Source organism: Acomys minous (assembly GCF_964271855.1).
Source record: "Acomys minous genome assembly, chromosome: 8".
NCBI classification, from domain to species: domain Eukaryota; kingdom Metazoa; phylum Chordata; class Mammalia; order Rodentia; family Muridae; genus Acomys; species Acomys minous.
This window is the reverse complement of record NC_140489.1, coordinates 103901317-103921763: the sequence shown is the minus strand read 5'-3', so window position 1 is coordinate 103921763 and position 20447 is coordinate 103901317. Positions and strand designations below refer to the sequence as shown.

The following is a 20447-nucleotide window of genomic DNA, read 5'->3' as shown; positions in this document are numbered from 1 at the left end:
TCCATCCCCTTAGCCCTTGGGTAGGCATTTATGTAGACGGCATCCTGCAGCCTAGCTGACAAGCACAGAGGACAGCAGGCAGTACCTGGCCAAGGCCATCTCCAGGGTTCCCTAAGACCACGCTGTAGACTTCTGCAGCTGTACCAGCTGCTGATCCTCTGGGTCTGCCCCACATTTTGTTGGGCTGGTGCTTTGCACTAGGCTACCCTACCAGAAGCGGTCCTTCCTCTTACCATATTGACCCAAAGGGCTCTGGAGAGTTGAGAGTGGAACTTCTGGTTTGGGAGGATGCAGTCTGGGGCAAAGAAGGATGTATCCGGACGCCCATCCTGAAACAAACACACTTCCTCAAGGTCCTTTCAGGTTAAAGGGAGCCAAAGGTTATGTGATCCGTGGGAATGACCACAAAATACCCACTTCCTATGGGATCACCCGAGGAACATGAGGGCATTCCCACAGATAAAGAGCTTGGGATGTCCTCAAGCCCGTATCCTCTTCTCTGGCCTCCACATTCTCCGTATTCAATTTAAAAGGTGCTCTATGCTTGGGCACATTTGTATAATGCCTGTCTCATGCTGTAGGGAGGAGGCAGCTTCTCAGTTCTTACGGGAATCTTGGGTAGTGGATCAGCTAATATTGACATCAACCTGACAGGACCTAGATTCCCCAGCGAGACAAGCTCCAGGTATGTTGGCAAGGGACTTTCTAGAGCAGGTCAGTTGGTGCAGGAAGACCCATACTAAACAGACTGGGGCCCTGGACTGGGCAGAGACAGGGGATTCTCTGCTTCCTGACAGCGGATACAATGTGACCAGCCGCCTCATGTTCCCGCGTTGTGTCTTCTTAAACTAAGATGTGAGTCAAAACAAACCCTTCTTTCCTTCCTTAAGTTGCTTTGTCAGACATTTTGTCACTATGAAGAGAAAAGTAACTAATACTAAACCAGCAAGGTGTGTGTGTATAGGGGTTGGGGGTGTACTTCCTTCCTCATCCTTCATCTCCGCACTTCGGTAGAGAGGATAGAAGAGGGTACCAAACAGGCCTGGCCGGAGCTGGGCACCAGACTCTAGATCTTTCTGCAGCATCGCTCTGTTCTCCTTCCAGCCTCCTTGAAGCTGAATGAGGTCTTGGGATAGAGGCCTTACCTACCTGCTCTGCCCACAGAATTCTGCACTGAGAGGCGGCGCTAGGCAAAGAGCATGGCCAGTGGGGTGAGAACATAGCACCTAAGCTCTCCTTTCTAGCGTGGGGGGGGGGCACATGTGAGAGCGACCACATGTGTGGCAGGAAGTCACTGACAGAGCGGAATACCTGTGACTTGTGCCTGTCTTTTCTGTTCTATCTGATTTTAGGAAGGGTACGGTCACATCTCCGTGCTTCTGTTCTGTGGGGCTCACAGCATCCCCAAAGGCAGCGGTGGCAATCTTATCTGCGGGAAGCTTGGCGCCTGCCTGGGCTCAGATGTTAAATGGTACTGTGCCTGCTGGTGTAGCATCTGTAGAGCCCCATGTGTCCTTCTCAGAGTATTCTCATGTAGTGGGGGCACTTGCATTCCTGCCTTGATTGATTGTGCTCTTGCAAGGATGCCCAATAGCAGTTCTTCCTCCAGAGCCCAAGGTGGGGGCAGGGGAGCGTACCTCTAGGACGGGGAGCTTGGTGTTGAGGAAAAAGGGCTGCAGTACCACGGAGAAGTCCTCCCGGGTGTCATAGCGGCCGGACTCAACGAGCTGGAGCATACTACTCTGAGAACACAGACACACACAGACACAGACACACACACACACACACACACACACACACACACACACACACACACACACACGGCATCTGTTAGCACAGGGTACGGTGAGGGCAGGTGGCACATGGCATCTCTGCTTCTATCTGCTTTACAGGAAATCTGACTCAGCCTTTCACATGATATAAATGTTTTTTGATGGCAAATCCCTTCCCGAGAGTTTGGAAATGGGTGTATTATTTTAGGGGTTTTTTGTTTTGTTTTTTGTTTTTTGTTTTTGTTTTTGTTTTGTGCCTGTTTTGTTTTAAACTTGGCATCTCTAAAGGGCTGGGAAGCCAGACCCATAAAGAACAAAAAACAGAGAAGACATTCCAGAGGTCACCACCAGGCTCCTAGCCTGCAATCTCTTTTCTTGTGGCCTGTCTGTAGGGACTGCTGTGGGGAGGCAGCCTCCTGGGGGAGGCATTTTGGCCACACCAGTGTTGTCACTTTGGATGCCACTGGGGCATTTACAACCGGGGAAACTGAGACCCTCAGTCAGGTGGGCCAGAGGGAGGGGCCCAGGATGGCTAATGTCTTGCGCCCTTTCCTTCATGCCTCCCCTGCCTAGCGTGGGCTATGGCCTGCAGTAGGAAGAACACAGGAAGAGACTATAGACAGGGGCTGCCCTCTCTGCCTTACCTGGTAGGATTGAATGAAGCCCTCCAACCTGGCCAGCTCATGGGAATTCTCCCCCGGGGTCAGAACACAGTTGCACAGGACACTGTGTAAAGAAGGGAAGCAAGAAGATCCAAAGTTGAAGCTCTGTTCGGGGCCTACTTCTGGCTACCCAGAGCTGGGTGGAATAACAAGGTTCTCTCAAGCCCTGGTTTGGGAACGCAAGTGCCCGGAGGGTCCGAGGCACCTGTCCTAGGTGCTAGAGAAAGTGACAAGAGACTGGAACCTCAAGTTTGAATAAGTTGAGTGTTAGAATTGGTCTGTGGAGACTAGGCCCATCACACATCCTGTAAATGAACTCAGGTGGTGAGAACGCAATGTTTAATAAAAATAAATTTTAAAAAACAAAATAAAAAATCAAACAGCCATGCATCCTCTAGTATTGAAGTAGGCACACCAGATCTCTGATACTCATGCCCTGAGATACCCTCCTCTAATGCTATCCTAACCCCTTTCCTTGGAGTATGAGTTAGTTTCATTCGTACATACTTAGTAGTAAGAGGAAAGTTAAAGATGACCTTTGACTTACGATGGAGGTTACATTCCAATAAACTCAGTGATGAGTTTGAAATACTGTAAGTTAAAATTCATTTTCTGGGTTGGGAGATGGCTCGATAGTTAAAGTGCTTGCTGTGCAAGTGGGAAAGCCAGAGTTTGGATTTCCAGGGTCCCCAGAAATGCCAGGTGGGTGTAGTAGCCCCCCTGTAATCATAGCCTGTGGGGATGGAGACAGAGGATCGCTGGAGCAAGCTGGCTGGTGAGACTCACCATGCCAGGGAACCCTGGCTCTGACTGAGAGACACTGCCTCACTGACCAAGGAGGGAGAACAATTGAGGATGTCTCCTGCCATCAACTTCAGGCCTTCACAGGCACACACAAACATGTGCATGTTCATCCACACGTGTGTGCTCCTGTATATAAACATGCACACACACACACACACACACACACACACACACACACACACACACACATACACGTGCATCATACAAATCCCGAATTGGGGAAAAAATCATTTGCTATACCTACCAAATATTGCATCAGACCAGCCCCATACACCATAGTGAGTTGGCGGTCTCCCTTTGTGGTGAGGGTCTCTTCTTCTTGGGACATTGGGCTTGCCACTGCTTCTGGGTCACTTGAGAGCATGGGGCTACGTATTTCGGGTCCAGGGAAAGACTATATTATGGGTATGCTTTCTCTTGAGGACATGTGGCTTTTGCACCCTTACGAAGGTCAGAATCCTAAGTCAAGGCCGTCTGTATTTTTAAAGCCTTAGGACGGTACCCGGGGGACAGTTAATTCTGTGAGATTTGTTAAGTGAATAGGTGCATGAAGAGAATGTGAAGAATCGCACACATATGTACCCAACACCCAGCTAATGAAGTAAAACAATCATCCTTTCCGTTTTCCTCTTACTCTCTTCTTCCTGGCAAGGTGCCTGGGTTGGGTGCCTTCTCTAGTGCTCTCTGCTATAGTTTAACCACACACAAATACCATTCTGTGCTGCCCTTTTCAGTTTGGGCTACTCAGTCTCACCATTAGTAGCCCTGGTGACTCTAGCTGTCACAGATGTTCCTGCCTAGCACCTGGGATATGGTCAGGGACAGGACCAAGGCTCTTGACCTCCCAGAAGAGAATGATGCTAGCACAAGTCCTTGTCTACAGGCATGGACAGACTATGGCTGAGGAGTCACTGGGGGAGTCACTGCCGAATGGAAAGGCCAGATCAGAGCTTAGGGTATCAGAGCTTTGGGTGAACAGTGACTGCCTACCTGGCCTGATGAACTGGGCATTTGTCTGGGTTCTTCAAAAACACTTGTCTTATGATCCTGGGGTTCATGAAGTCCACGAGGTTGACAAGGGCTCTGGGTACCTAAAGGGAAGGCTGCAGGTGAGCAAGGGCCCCCAGGGTCTGGATAGAGGCTCCCTTTAGACTTCCGGCTCAGCTCATCTCTTGAGTTCAAGAGACAGGTCCACCACACAGGACTACTTTGTGGAGTGCTGCAGCCCACACATGACACAAATACATCAGTGGGTGGGAAGTGCCCTGCACAGCTGTGGCATAGATGGCGCCTCTGGAATGGGACAATAAACGGTAAGAGCTCATCTCTGTTCGCTATCACTTAGTGAGTCTAAATATGGCGCAGTAGGTGACTTGTTTGCCAGGTCATTAGCTCATGACCGATTTCTGCCAGCTTAATTTGGAGCAACTTCTTCTGAGTCCACACGGGGACTCAGGTACCTAACAGGGCAACTGGTGGTTAGAATGCTATTTCCTGGGCATAGCAGGGGTGGTAGCGGTGGGGTAGGAGAAACGAGGCTGGGTATAGAGGCTCACTCAAGGCACACTCTGTGGTTCAAAATGCAGTGCCAAGTGTGGGTATTGGCTAGCTGCTAACACCAACAGATGTCCTGGAGAGAGGCGGAAGTACGCAGTGCCTTTCTCCATACTTGAGACCTCTGGGGCTCAGAGTGCAGCTGACTTGGGAATGAGGCAGGAGGGAGCCCATGCCCTTGGCTGGCTCTACCCTTCTTCTCTGAACTGCTACGACACTGGAGCTGTAACCAAGTTACAGAGGCCCTCACTCACCTCCCTATGCAGGATGTCCAAGGCATTGCGGAGATGGTCGAAAAAATTGGCTGCAGAGTACAGATTCTGGGAAGAGAAAGGAGAGGGGAAGAGGAGGAGTCGTTGGTTCCAGTGAGAAGGCAGAAGGGGCAGGTGTGAGCTTCCCTTCCGGGTCCAGCCCCAAGGACTTGCTTCTCTCTCCTCACCATCAGCATGTTAGCATCTGAACCGGATGCCCAGCTACTCATTTGTATAAAGGGCAGGCCGGCTAGAAGCCTGGAACCAATAACCAGAGTTGAAAATGGCGGTCACTCTCCCAAATGCTCGGAGCCTATGGTTTCTCCTCTTTTAAGAGTTGTAAGAAAGAGAAGCAGCAACATATGGGTGCTACCTGGTCCCTCAGCACCTGGGACATGCACAGGGTCCCAGTCACCACAAGATCAACCGTAGAGTGTGTGCATGCATGAATGTGTGCGTGAGTTATGTGCACACGTGTACAACAACATGGTTGGAGATGACTGCCCCCTAGGGTGAGTTATAGGGGCTTCTCTCAGAGAAAATCTCCAAAGACTAATGGTTGAAGTCAGGATCAGGCCCAGACCCTACCCCATTCATTACCGAATTTGTGCAGAAGTCACACAAGTCACTGGCCCCGATCATCACCGTGATGACCTTCCAGTCTTGGTGGAAGTTCACTCTCTACATTAGGAGGGAGAAGAATGCTCGTCACTTCCAACAAACAGCTCTAGGAAGTCCAGTCAGCCCCTTGTGACTTCCTTGTCCTCTTGAAATAACTCAACCAGAACCTCAGAGCCGACGGCATTTTCGAGGCTTATTTATAGACCAGGATCTTGGCAACAGGAGGGACCTTCAAGGTCATTGTGACCAGCAGCCACTTTCTCCCCATTGATGTAATATCCTACAGGAGGCCTCAGACAGGGGCTTCCCTGTCGCTGTTTAAATGACCCTGCAGCAGTAGGGAGCTCGCTACTTTTCATGGCAAACCATTGCATTTGGGAAAACCTTAGGCAGCTAGAAAGCGACCGTCAATCCGACTCACGTGGTCATTCTTCATCCTTTGAACCAGAGTCTGGACTTGGCTTGTAAGGTTCCTGAAGAGAGAAAGCCAGTTCTTCTGTTGGGGGAAATGTCCACATGTGTCCTCCTAGCCTACAGGGCCTATACACTGCAGGCTTCCATGACACTACATCAGCTGCAGAGACTCCGAGGGTCACAGGCCACAGGGGATACTATTTGAGAGACCAAGTAGCCCAAATGGAAAAGGGCAATGCAGAGTGTGGCTAAGCTACAAAGGAGATTAAGAGACAGAACAGCCAACCTACCCATCCAGGAAGAAGAAAATTGGGAGGAACGGAGAGGATGGAATGCATATTTAGGACTACATCTCAACACATTCTAAAGAGATATTTAGACGTAGTGCAGCAAATGGCCTTGTGAACAGCACCTTGGAGGCTTCCTAAAGGCTGTAGTTAAAGCCACTACTCATTTTAGCTCATGTTCATGGTCTTCTAAGATTCGACACCAAGAATCTATTTGCCTTCGCTGTTCTATTCTCAAGCAGGGTTTCACTGTATAAGCCAGGCTGGCTCAAGTCCTCCACCTCTTATATTACAGGCGAGAGCCTCTACAGCTGGCTCACTTGTCTCTCTTGAGTAGCTGGGATAGATCGTGCAAGGGACTGTGCAGAAGTTTAGGATGTATCCTTTTCTTCCCAGCTGCCAGGACGCTGGGGCTTTGGTGCTTAGGTACAGGGACCGTGAAAACATTCACATCGACACAATCCCTTCCTGTTTGTCCCAGTGGCTGTGAGTCCTCACATGTGCGCGCATGCGTGTTATTTGATCATGTGCCCACATGTGCATACGTATGTGACCACTATCTGTCACCTGTGCAACTTGTTTTGTGAACCCATCTAGAAAGAGGTAGAAAACGAATGCACGACCCTCACATGCCTGGGTTTATGGCTCTTAGTATAAGCCTGCATGGTGGAGCCATAGCATGGTGGTCTCCTTGGGTAGGCTAGTGGAACTGTATGTCACAAGCTATTACAGAGCCCAGTAAACAGGTGTTGGTGTCATGCCCATCAACTAGAGGTGTGGGCTAGAATGGGGGCAGGGGACAACAAGAATGACAGAGAGCAGAAAAGGCTTCTGGGCCTCAAGGTGGCTCCTAGAGAGACCGTCCCAGGAAGCTAGGCAGTTCTGCCTCAGCAGGCCCTGGACGTCTCCAGTCTTGTTTTTGTTAGTTCCAGTCAGGGCTTGGGGGACGATGAGACTTGCCCAGAGGCTCCTTAGAGTAGAGGTCTTGGCTTCCATGTAGTAGGCCTTCCCTGGTCGGATAGGGCAGGTGCTATGCATGAAGCTCGGGGAGAGAGGGGCTCTCTAGCACCATGATGTCAGAGCAAGCTTCAAAATGTGGCGATAACACTCAGTCAGTCTAACTCTTAGATGATGATAAGGTGTGTGAATGCTTGACCCTGGAGCTGGGTGACAGCTGTAAGGACACAGCATCCAAGGTCACTCTAAACTCTATGCTATAGCTTTGGTTATAGGGGGGGCAGGAATGAATACCCTCAAAGTCATTGCTGCAGTTGGGTGAAGTGACCCTTTGTAGGTCTCTGTGGGTATCTGAGGGATTGACCACATGCCTCCCTTCCCCTCCCTGCAGCCCCTCCCCTCATACTCAGCTTTCGCCCTAGGGACAGCCTGGTTAAGGAATGCATTTGTAGAATTGACGTCACCGGTGCCTACTGCGTAGCCTATGAGATTTCCATTAAACTCCCGTAGCATATCTGGAAGAAGAAAAGAAGACTCTAGCGCATATGCCTGACAGAAACAAGGGCCTCTCTCAATTAGAATGACATCATGACAAACAAGACAAAGTCAGAAAAGTCTCTCACTTACAGAAGTACTTTTCTCTGCTCAACTCACAGTGCAGTTAAGAGCCCCTACCAGATTTGCCCCAGCATTTCTTGGGCCAAGAAAAAACTCAAGGCTTGCCCTAGATAAGTGGTTCTCAACCTTCCTAATGCTGCAATTCTTTAATATTGTCTCTCATGTTGTGGTGACCCCAACCATAAAATAATAATAATAATAATAATAATAATAATAATAATAATAATAATAATAATAATAATAATAATAAAAAGTCATCACCACCACCACCATCTGGTTTTTCAAGACAGGGTTTCTCTGTGTAGCCTTGGCTGTCCTGTACTCACTTTGTAGACCAGGCTGGCCTCGAACTCACAGAGATCCATCTGCCTCTGCCTCCACTGGGATTAAAGGCGTGTGCCACCATGCCTGCCTGGCCATGAAACAATTTTTGTTTCTACATCATAACTATATTTTTGCTACTGTTAGGAATCAAATGTAAACATGTGATATACAGGATGGTCTTAAGCACCCCTGTGAAAGTGTTGTTCCACCCCAAAGGTTGAAAACCACTGTCCTAGGTCACCTCACAGAAAGAGGAGGGATTGAACCCAGGTCTGCTGCCCATTCCTCCCCCTCAGGGTGTCTGTCAGGGCCTCCTCTCCTGCTTCAGGCTAGTCCCTAAGAATGTGCCGTTCTTTTCTTGAACACTCAAGCCCTTGGTGTTTACTTACTAGGCAAGGTGGTTACGTTCTCCAGCGACTCGTCCCCACCGGCGCTGCAGGGAGTGAGCAAGGCAGGGAAGGAGAGAAACCAAGTCAGTATATAAACTTAACCAAAGAGCAATCCCCACCGTTCTTAGAATCCGAGGGACCCTGAGATCATTCTAGATTCAGCAGTGCACTGTTTCCCTGCTTCCTTCGCCCACTTGGCAGGAGCACTTAGCTGAGGACACTGAGTGTCCAGCATGGACTGCACTGTAGGCCTTGGCTCACTCTCCTGTGCTGAGCTTAGGAGTTAGGTGTGGACCTCTCCATTTGACAGAGTAGAAAACTGAGGTGCTGGGAGGTTAATTGCTAAGGGTAACCAAAAACCCAGCTTGATCTGGAAACCTTGAGAACACAGATAAGCTTTTTCTGCCCAGTATCAGGTAGATTCCAATGGAAGATTCAGAGGACAGGAAGAAGCTTGCTGCCTTCCAGTGCCCCATTTCATTTTATCTGCCTAACCACAAAAGCACTGTACAAGAGGGCACTTCCTGCCACATACTTAAAGGAAATACTTATTTCTATCTTTAAGAAAGATCTAGATGTTCAGATATTTGGGATTTACTGTTTGTCTTTCTTATGTGCCCCTTTGCTCAGTTTCAGCATGCCACTCCAGGCCAGGGGATTTTGAGAATACAGCCTTAGATAGCACCTACTGGAAGAGACCTCTCAAAGATGGCCACAAATCAAAGTTTGCTCTTCAATCAGGGAATGACTGGGACAAAGGTAACCAGGGTGCTCAACGGCTTAACTCTCAGCAAGCAGCTCAGGTGAAGACAAAGAAGCTGAGGCAAGCCCCGCCCCCTACATCACTCGGTTCTCTCCCCCAATGGTCCATCAGATGTCCTGGCCTGTGGTAGCCTTTGGGCTCTTGTTGTCACCAATTCTTTTCTAGCTCTACACAAAGGTATTGCTTCAGAATCCTCTCTTCTAGCCAAAGTCACCAAATTGGAACATTTTTACACGTGGAAGGAAATTACAAACCCATATACTGTGCCATTTGTTGTCTCTCTCAATAAGCAGGATAACATACATAAACACACACATATATCATGTACCATCTACTGTCATTTCTTACCAGTACCTTGGTGCTTAAAAAAGAAAAAGGATGGTGGCAGGGCAAGACCAACAGGCGTTGCCGGTGCCACTTTAGAATGGAATGTCCAAGAGGATAAAAAGCAGAGAAATCCAAGTATTTAAGTCACCATATTGATCAGAACTATGCAAACATGAAACACTCATGTCAGACATCTGACCTACATTAGGCCCTTCAGCAAGTGTTATCTGTGACACATGAGCTTGGTGGCTAGACCCTGTTTGTCTGTTGTCGCCCAGTGTGCAGAAAAGCTCGGGAGGTGTTTAGTAAAGAGTGTTGAAAGAGTGTCAAAAGTGTGCGACTGAAGTCCTGGTAAGTAAAACAAAACCAAAGAGATGCATTTTGCTTTGGGTAAGTAAATTTTATTTTGGTCCATGGAATAATCCCAAACAAGCCAATGTATTTCTATCAAAGAAAAGCCATACTCTAAAGCAGCCATTCTCAACCTGTGGGTCTCGGCCCCTTGAGGGATCGAATGACCCTTTCACAGGGGTCGCCTAAGACCATCAGAAAACACAGATATTTACATTACAATTCACAATAGCAAAATTACACTTATGAGGTAGCAATGAAAATACTTTTATGGTTGGGTTTCACCACAACATGAGGAACTGTATTAAAGGGCCACAGCATTAGGAAAGTTGAGAACCATGGCAAGGAAGCTCTCTGACAGACCCTGGCAGCTAGCTGACAATGAAGACATCCACAGGCTCACAGCTCATAGGCCAAGGGGCCTCGGAAACAGCCAGACCTCAACCACCACCCCTCCCCCAAGAATCTTGGGGCCCCTTATCCTGTGTTTATACAAGGTCCATTTTTCCTACTGTTTCCTTGGAGGAAAAGGTCCAAGGTGATTTCTTAATTTTCCTGGGATCATTTAATTGTCTGGTATTTCCAAGAAATTTGTTTTTCTCTGAGCAGTCTGTTTTGTGGACATTTCCCAGGGGTTGTTAACATATATTCCAAGGAAAGAAAATTCTAGAATTAATGGAAACCTTGGAATAAACATAAAACATAAAAAGAGGTCTTCCAATGCATCGCTTCTCAGAGCCCTTACTATGCTAGGATGCATATGAAGGAAACAGTAGGTAATGCCTAACTCAAATACCACAGGACTCTCCTCTTGGACAGCTAATATCCCATGAAACAACTCGGAGAAGCACCTGTCTGAATTCTGCCACTGTCATTTAGACTAACCTGGAGTGTCCACCTTCAACACAGGTGTATTTGGGATATTTAAGACAAATACAGGGTTTTTACTTAAAGTGACAACAGCCATTGGCCTGGGTCGTTGGGATCATAAGTAGAAAGTCCAGGTATTTCATTCCTAGGAAAGACCAGACAGTGGCTGAACATTGGCAGTGCTATGCAGGCACTCTAGCAGAAGACTGACTGACTTTGTATCTGCATCAGGAGCCCTGCAACCTCCGTTCCCGAGGGTGTCCCTGTGGAGCTGACATTTGTGTGTGCTTTCCCTCACATGATGGTGATGATGATGATGATGATGATGATGATGATGATGATGATGATGATGTCACTGCCTCCTTTAGCTGAGATTGAGAGCAGCTGCTGCAACCCAGGTCTCTTCTGGATTGCAGTAAATCCTGCTTTATCCCACCTTCTCCCTTTGGACTCATAGCATCAGTAACATTCAGGAGAGTGCCAGGTAACAAAGGTTGTTTTGTTCCAGGTAGCCCACAAGAGACCACTGACCTGGCTGAAGACATGTGGAAATGTGGGGGCTCTGTGCTGAAAGGCAGTTACCTACTTCAGGGAGGGGAGATCGCCCTAGCGTGAGGGCTCATTGGAACGTCTCAGTAGGTGGCGACAAGCTGTGTGATGCTGCCTCTCTCTTACCTTGGGAAACAGGTCTCTCTGGGGCTTTCCTCAGCTCTGACCACCCCACCCCGTTCCCTATCATTTTCATAGGAAGGATCGTTGAAATGAGTGCACCCTGGAAAAGGAAGTAGTAAGTATGCATCTGTGCAGCCAACTGCTTGTTAATGTGCTGCCCTCTCGTGGCAGACTTGGGTCTAGTTATCCCCCGATAAATTTTTAAGTACTTGTTAACTACTTTGAAGCATGCAAGACCACAAACTTTATTAGGAAAGAAAGAAACAGAACACAGCCAACAACGGCTCACCTGCACCCCAAGCCTGAGCTCCTCTCTATGCCTGTGTCTGGGGTGCCCTTTCTCACCCCTTCACTTGTCTGCGTGCACCCCTACACGCTAGGTACCACTGTCTCTGGGAAGCCTTCTACTTTTGTTGGCAGGCCTGGTTCCCCTCTCTTCTCCCTTGGGAAGTTTTCACTTCTAAAGAGCACTAGCCAGACCAGTGTGCAAATGACAGACAGACCCCTCAGACACTCATCTCAGTTCTTAACCCTGTGCTAGCACACAGGAGATGCTCGGGGTTACCCACGAAAGTGAGTATTGGGTCTTGGCCGTTTTCTACATAGATGTATGTGTATGTATATATATATATATATACACATAAGCAGAGGTGTGACTACAAAACAACACGAATATACATACATACAGACAAACATAGTAGCGTCAACGTACGAGCAAAGACATGCAAGTGGACAGGTGGAGACTCAAGGACTTGGTGCTTTTCGGGCACATTTCAGGCTGGATTTGCAGACCCAGGAGTTTGCTAAGAACCTTGGTTTACTCTTTCTGCATAATTTAAAAATAAAAGGATCATTAAGAGCAAAGTATCTTCTCCATTCAGTCAACGTTCACAGAAATACATAGCAGTTCCTCTGAAAGCCCTTTCTAGGTCCTTGCTCTTTGGGATTCATGCATTTATAGGAGCTAAACCCACAGCCCAGCCATCGCACACTGGCAGTCCCATCAGGTGGGAGGCAGAGACAGGCAGGTCAGAGACTTAGGGTCAGAGACTCAGGGTCATCCTCTTTTACAGAGATAGTTATTGTCAACCCAGATTCCCCGAGACCCTGGCAACAAAACAAAACAAGTTCACAAAGCCAAAAAGGTAACAAAAACAAGCAAACAGGCTGAAGGTGAGAAGGTGAAAGATTGACATTACCTATATGACAGTCCTCGATACTGTGTGGCATCAGAGAGGTCACCTTCTTGGGAGCTGATTCCATTGCCAGCCTTTGAGAACATCAAATTCCACAGGAAAACCAATAAGTCAGAAAAGTGGGAGCTATGAGCATAACATGGGTTCTGAAGGCATGGCCCCCCAGTGCACTCATGGTAGCAAGAATGGCGTAACAATGGGGTTGAGGGGACCTAGTCTGCGACCTCCTTCCCAGCTTTGCCCTTCCTTACTATGGATGCCCAGTACTGAACTGAGAATTAGCACCTTTCCACAGGAGGGGTTTGGGGCTCACCTGGGATCACGGCTGTAGAGACTAGAAAAACCTCAAGTGCTTTACAAATGGGACCGATGTCAGTAATACCAGCAGGAATACCACACAGGTCTTTATGGACTTAGACTAAAATGCTTAGGCTGCAGCCACTGTGATAGAGAGACTGCCAATAAAATCCTTCATTTCTATTTTTTCCCCCCAGAGCTGAGAACTGAACCCAGAACCTTGTGCTTGTTAGGCAAACACTCTACCACTGAGGTAAACCCCCAATACCCCTCATCTCTATTTCTTTGTTCTTCTTTTTCTTCTTAGACCTGCCAGGAAGGCATTTAGAAAGCCCCAGCTGTGCTGCCAGAAGGTAGTGCCTTGGGATGGCAGCATAGCCCAGCGTTAAAAGCGAGGAGTGGAACATTGTCCACCATGAAAGGGTAAAGCTGCCTTCTGCACTGATGTGCAGGAAACAGGGGTCTGGGCTGACCAAAAGGGAGGGAGACTTAGCACCCACACAGGCATGGTTAGGGGAATTTTGAATCAAAATGACATATTTTTACACATGTCAAAAAGCAATGCTGGACGTTCAAAACCTCTGCCAACTGAGAATATTCGGCTTGTTTCTGAAAATAATTTTTCTTGCACACCTACTTGACAAAGCAGTTGTAAAAATTTGAAATGCTGCCATCCTCTTGGGTGGATGGAGCTGGGGCAGAAGAGTAAGAGACTGCAGAGGATGGGAGCGCAGGCTTTAGAGTCAGGAGGGCAGACTTGAAACCGGCCCCACCACACCCACGGCCCACTCCCTCCCCCAGGGCTCAAAAGTCCTTACGGTCAGTGAGTCTCCCAGAGCGGCCACAACTTGGATATCTGCAGGTCTCAGGGCATGCACTGAAAGGTAAGTGGACGCGCTTGAGTGTGGGAAGGGAGCTGAGGGCACAGCTTGCTGCTTCTGCTTTATGCCAATACCAAAATCAAGACTGCACGTGTGTTTAGACCATGCAGAACTGGGGAGCCCAAACTGTGTTGGCAGGAGCTTCATACGGTTTCCTCATAAAGGACATAAACTATGCTTAATAGAGAAAGAGACCGAGGAAACGTTACAAGACATGAAGTGGGGATGGAGGAGACGCCAGGCAGGGTTCCACTTCAGTGCTGGTGGTCATGGTGAGACGTCCCCTGTAGCCTGAGTGCCCAACCGGACAGGCACTGGCTCATATATAGCCCACTTAGTGCTGGGTTCGAGATTTCCACAAGAATCTAAGAAAAGTCATGGCAGGCCTTTCCCTACCCTTGGGTCCTCTTTTGAAAAGTCCAGAGAACGTTCTGGCCCCCTTCCACAGGCGGAGCTTGTAGACACATGTCCCCAGAGCCAAGCATTTCATGAGACTCGCTGGCCTTGCCCACCTCTGGACTTCTCTGTCCTGCAGGACTCGGCCAAGCATGGACAAGCAAGCGCCCGGGTCTTCCCTGTGCCCCTGCTTAGATTTTGAAAGCAGAGGGATGGGAAACAGCTCCTGGCACAGAATGCTTTGTGGTTTGCCAAAGGCCATGGTTGTGCAAATAGCCGGCCGGGGATAGGAAGCAAGCACTGGTCACAACCGTGTTGAGAGGTTTTCATGTGAGGCTTTCGTAGATTGCTCTGTGGGTATGGAAGCCTTATGGGTGTGGTCGCAGGGGCTGTGGTGGTCTAAAGGAAAGTGGCTCCTTTAGGTGCACAAGGAATGGCATTATTAGGAGGCGTGGCCTTTTAGAGGACGTGCGTGCGTCATTATGGAGGTGAGGCCCAGTGTGGCTTTCCCTTCCTGCCGCATGCTGATCCAGATGTAGAACTCCTGGGTCTAGCATCATGTCTGCCTGCCCACTGCCATGTTTCCCGCCATGATGACTAAAGCTCTGAATCTTAAGCCAATTCCAGCTAAATGCTTTCCTTTATAAGAGTTGCTTTGGTCGGGCTGGAGAGATGGCTCAGACGTTAAGAGCACCGGCTGCTCTTCCAGAGGCCCTGAGTTCAATTCCCAGCAACCACATGGTGGCTCACGACCATCTATAATGAGATCTGGTGCCCTCTGTGGCATGCAGGCAGAACATTTTATATATAATAAATAAATAAAATCTTTAAAATAAAGAATGCCATGGTCATGGTGCCTCTTCACAGCAATAGAAGCCCTAACTAACCAGAAAAGGGCTTACCTGAGGTTGGTGGTGAGGCAGAAGGGGCTTTGTCACTGCATAACATCCAGGTTCCATAACCCTAAAAGCAAAGAGCCGATCCCAGAACATGGTTAAGGGGGGCAGGCAGAGGAGCTGGATGGCCATCTGGCTCATGCAGCAGAGCTCTGGGTCCTGTACCTGGGGAGGGGCCTCCAGGGGCACTAAGGATGGCACCCTAGGTGATTCTGAACATCTGCCAAACCGAGATCCGTTCACCTAACTCTGGCCTCTCAGCGCAAGACCCAGGGCCGTAACAAATGACCGTCCCCACCCTCTGGCCTCTCCTCCAGCTGTGTGACTGGTAGCTAAGCTTGACTCTCCTCTCCACCCCATGGAAGGCGTGAGTGGAGAGATGGTCTCAGAAAAGGGAACAACCCCTCTGTGGGTTCTGCCAGTCCCACCCATCGTGCCATCAGCCCGGCTGTCCACCTCATTGCCTAGTGAGCCAAAGGGAAGCCCTAGATACGCACCTGGTTGCTGTTTTTGTAGGTGCTCAGAAACGGCAAGGTCTGTGGGAAGAGGCAAGTGAACAATGGCAGGATTTGGACCAGCCTACATATGTCCTTTCCTAGCCTTCCTCATGCCACAGTCAGAGCTCAGACTCTTCCAGAAAGGCTGACCACCAGGCACTCCCACCCAGGATGCACCAGGGTCTTCTCTGCCTCACTACCCAGCCTCAGAACTCAGATTTAACCCTTAAGCAGCTGCCAGGAATATATGTGTCCTATTTCCTGCACACAGCCTATTGGCTAAGGATGTTGGGCCTGTTTCTCCACAGCTTCCCAACAGCACCCCTGTCCCCCCAGGCTGCCTGGCCATCTGACACTCACTTTGCCTTATAGCATCCTAAGTTCCTTTTTTGCTTAAGCAAGAAAAAGCAGACTGGCTCCATGCCTAGCTTCTTTTCCATGAAAGCCTTGGTCCAGTAGTTCCCAGGGAGAAGCCTGGGATCTTTTGGGGGGACCCAGAGGAATTTGTAGGGCTGGGAGGCTGCAGCTTCAAAACTCTAAGAATCTGACAGTTTGTGAACGGAGGCTGGAGTCGAGCTCTGCCCTTCCCTTCTGGTTAAGATCTGCTTTCTCAGCTCCGTCTTCCGTCACCTTGCCTGCCTCCACTCTCCATCCAAGCAGACATCTCTCTGATGCTTGGTCCCTTGCTCTTCCCAGTTTGGTCATGAGCCAAGGGCTTCATGGAGACAGGTTACCCCTCTGTCTTGTTTATCCTAAGAAACCACCTATCCTTCTCATGAGAGCCACCACATCACTCTTGCCTGCCCCAAAGAGGGGTAGCCTGCCTAGACTTGTGTTTATGCCCTTGCCATTCAGAGATGAGGGACACACTAGAGGGTTCCAGTCACTGCAGGTCAACCATTCCTCTCTGCTCAACCAAAGGGGATGCATTGGATTGTTAACCTGGAATACTGATGAGGCAGGTGGGTGGGCAGATGGGGGCTCAGATAAAGGCATGGGCTGACACGACCCATGCAGTCCATCAAGAGCTGGATGAGATGCTGTATTCATAGGGTGCTATCGGGAAAGCCCACTCTACCTGGTTCGGACACATGAGAGGGGTTTTATTTTCAAAATTTTGTTGCCTTGTCTTGTGGCCAACAGGTTCCAGCTAAACAAAGAAACAAGAAGATAGGGAATGATTAATAGGCCGACCAAGTGGACTGGTCAACCCTGGGGGCAGGAGGAGGGGAGACATGGGCAATTGGACTGGAAGAGAGAATCCCTACCCCCACAGTTCCTACCATGTTTTTCCAGAGAGCAATGGATGAGCGGGCGTGAGCCTTGACGTTAAAGTGGAAACAGTCAGGGGCAAAGAAAGAGCTGTCGGGCAAGCCCTCCTAGTCACCAAGGAAGAAAGGGAGAGGGAGTTACAGAAAACTCAACTGCCCACCCTCTGGGGGCTCCTCTCATCCCCAACGCATCATTTCTTTACCAGGGTCCGAGGCATGGCCACATTTTCAAAGAACGGCTGGAGGACCACAGTGAAGTCATCCCTGGTGTCGTACCGCCCACTCTCAACCAGCTTTTCAGTTTCTTTCTGCAGAAGGAGACAGAGTCAGGGGTTGGGATGGCCAGAGAAACACTGTGAAACCAGTCTTGGAGTCTGACCAGATATATGCTTTCAACCAGCACTTGAGTTCCTTCGTAAGGGAGGAGGAGAAGACGATGGGGAAATGGGGTTTGGTGAGATGTGTTCTGTGATTTCATTCTGTGGCTTTGTTCAAAGAAGCTGCCCTGTGGCCCCTACTATCTTTGAATGTGTTCCCATCGTCACAGTCCTTGGTGGTCACCAGTCACTCAGTCAAGGACAAAACACTTAGAATCGACCGATTCGGCCTGGTACAGACCTCTGAGAGCCCTATGCAGTGGGCAGAACCCTCTCCAGGCTTACCTGATATTGCCTGTTCCTTTCAACAAGGGCGGCAAGTTCGGCTGAGTTATCATCAAACTTCAGGACACAAGGACACAGGTTCCTGCCGACAAAACCAAAGAGATGCCACACACACACACCCCCAGCCCAAGGTCATCATCTTGAATGATGCAAAAAGCACTGGCCTGAGACTCAATGCATTTCTTTTAAATTGAAGGCAGCAGGCATCTAAGTCTGGGGTCATAGGAAGACACAGAAAGCGTCCAGGACCTGAATTTGCTCTTAGAAATAAAATCTTCCTCCTGATTCTGTAGGAGTGATTTTTTTTTTTTTATGGAGCTGAGTCACCCAATGGTTATGTGAACATGTGCAGAGAGACACACCCTCCTTAAACGGTAACAGTGGCAACAGCAACAAATGCTAGTACACGTTACATATTAACGGTGCCAAGCACCATGTACTAATGTTTAAATCTCTTAGCTGTCCCGGAGGTTATTATTGTCCTCATTTTACAGGTAAGAAATCTGCAGCTGGCACACTGTCATCTTAGTTATCTTGGTGGCTAAGGAAAAGAATTATGAGTTTGATGCCAGTCTGGGCAGCTGAGCAAGATACTAGCTCAACACAAAAAAATAGCAAGGGAGTTGGGGACGTGACTCAGTTGGTAGGGTGTCTGTCTAGCACGCATGAACCCTTGGGTTCTAGTCACAACATTAAAAACCTGGCTGGGGGGGGCAGTGGTCCCTGTCTGTCATCCTAGCACTTGAAACAGGAGGATCAGAAGTGTAGGTGTAGGTCATTCTCAGCTAGAGAGCAAATTTGAAGCCAGCCTGGAATACACAACACCCTCCTTGGAAAAACAAAAACAGATAAAAGTAGAAGGAGCCAGGCATGTAGTTTAGTGGTAGCAGACTTCCCTAGCACGTGCAAGGTCCTGAGTCTACTGATGACGGGGGTTCAGCAGTTAAGTAACTTTCTCACAGTCACACAACCATAATGCTGCTGATGGTGGCAGGGACTCGAACTCTTAGTCCCTGAACCAAACAGCTCTGCTAGTCTACAGCTTCCCCTCTGCCTTGCCATCTGGCAAATCTGGACTTCTGGCCCTGGAGGATATGGTGATAACTACCCAGGTGGCTCAGCATAGATGTGCAGCACCACAGAGGGAAGCTTGGCCATGGAGGCGGAGCAGCACAGAGACGGAGAGTGTGGTCACAAGACAAGGAAGCCCTTGATTTCATCAACACTGACACTCTCATCTCCAAATGGGGTTGGCAAGTGCCTAAACTTCTGGTTTTAATGGGTTTCAGATCTCTGCAGTGACCAGTGGTAGGGAGGCCTTTGGCGGGGGGTGGGTGGGTGGGTGGGGGGAATCTGTTCTCAAGTGGAATGAATACACCAAACCCCCTGTGTGTCCAAGTGACTGGAGAAAGTGGGATCCATCAGATGAGTCAGCAGTTGAAAATAGTGCCTGACACCAGCTGTGCTTAGTAGACGCATGTCACTGGCAGGCAGCTTGTTTCTGCTCACAGCACCCTGAGCTTTCTTCTCTAGGGAACCTGTGCAGTCAGCCATACTCCCCCAGGGAAGGTTTGGAATAGTTCTCCAGGGATCAGCCAGCATACCACCCCCCTTCATTTCCAAGAACAAGGCTGGCCCTTGTGAATTATTCACTCAGTCTGCAAACAGCTCCTGAGCCCCTACGCTCTGCTGGCAGTGACTCAGTGCTCACAGGCTGCGGAGGATAATCACCACACTGCAGTGACTAATGACCACGTGTTGTGCCCAGGGATGTGGTGGGAGCTTGCACAGAGCTAGAGGGCAGGGAAGGACGGTTTGCCCAGCCACCGTGGCCTGGGCAAATGGTGCAGAGGAAGGGCTCTCAGGGCAGAATCTGTGGGAAATGTCATGCTTCAGTCAGAACGGCAGCTCCTTCCAAAGGTCATAGAGTCATGTGCTGCTAGAGAGGAACCGTCATCTTTAGTTGGTTCTGGAGGCTGAGCGCAGAGGACAGCCTCTTGGGAGCACCCTTCTGAGGACCAGAACACTCTGTTCTCTGAGAGGATCAAAGGATCTGTTCTCCCCTGGATCCTGCTGGTTCTGATCTTACTTCTTTGTTTTCTACGGAGTGACAGTAGCCCCCTGTCTGTGTTTGTCCCACCTGGAGCACACACATGCCAGTCAGCAGCATTGTCTGTCCTGGGGACAGGCCTCTGGGAGGTGGTCACTATGCTTTGCACCATACTCTGTGAGAAAGGTCTTAGGAGTGGGATGAGTCTCCCCATGACCTGACCCCATTCCTAAAAGCCTGTCTCCCTTCCCTGATGAAGGGGTCCAGTGGCTGACATGGCAACAGAAACAGGAAGAGAGTCCACCTGGATTCTTTCAGGGAGATTGCTGAGGCCTAAACTGATGTTAAAAAAAAAAAAAAAAAAAAAGCCTGAGATGTTCCCGAGGGAGATCTTTTCAGGTTAAAATGTGGGGTGGTTCTAACAACCCTTACACTCCAATCCTGGGGGTTCCTAAAGAATCTGCTAAGGCCCATGGCCCTTTCAGGCACACAGAAGTTCCCGCCAGACCTGAGGATCAACCGAGGGCAGCTGACTTGAGTTTCTTTGTACAGTTCCCTCAGGGCGATGATCTCAATCACCTGCACCAGGTTCACAAAGGTCCGGGGAAGCTGCAGGGACAGAAAACAGTCACCAAGACAACAGCAGGCAGGACAGCACCAGCTTC

The 20447-nt window shown here is 49.2% G+C and overlaps 1 protein-coding gene across 4 annotated transcripts in view; it reads right to left on the bottom strand.

The window, feature by feature from the left end:
- PLB1 (phospholipase B1) overlaps positions 1 to 20447 on the bottom strand; it is a 142741-nt gene that overhangs the window by 33152 nt on the left and 89142 nt on the right. For all 4 annotated transcript variants that reach the window (XM_084792749.1, XM_084792750.1, XM_084792751.1 and 1 more), the window contains 18 exons: positions 20291 to 20391; positions 17733 to 17814; positions 17274 to 17378; positions 17083 to 17178; positions 16878 to 16949; positions 15800 to 15838; positions 15309 to 15369; positions 13948 to 14006; positions 12836 to 12906; positions 8654 to 8697; positions 7729 to 7837; positions 6086 to 6137; positions 5644 to 5724; positions 5047 to 5112; positions 4229 to 4329; positions 2417 to 2498; positions 1638 to 1742; positions 234 to 329 (listed from right to left, as the gene is read on the bottom strand). In XM_084792749.1, coding sequence (XP_084648875.1) covers positions 234 to 329; positions 1638 to 1742; positions 2417 to 2498; positions 4229 to 4329; positions 5047 to 5112; positions 5644 to 5724; positions 6086 to 6137; positions 7729 to 7837; positions 8654 to 8697; positions 12836 to 12906; positions 13948 to 14006; positions 15309 to 15369; positions 15800 to 15838; positions 16878 to 16949; positions 17083 to 17178; positions 17274 to 17378; positions 17733 to 17814; positions 20291 to 20391 — 1422 coding nt within the window. The remainder of the gene's footprint in view (positions 1 to 233; positions 330 to 1637; positions 1743 to 2416; positions 2499 to 4228; positions 4330 to 5046; positions 5113 to 5643; positions 5725 to 6085; positions 6138 to 7728; positions 7838 to 8653; positions 8698 to 12835; positions 12907 to 13947; positions 14007 to 15308; positions 15370 to 15799; positions 15839 to 16877; positions 16950 to 17082; positions 17179 to 17273; positions 17379 to 17732; positions 17815 to 20290; positions 20392 to 20447) is intronic.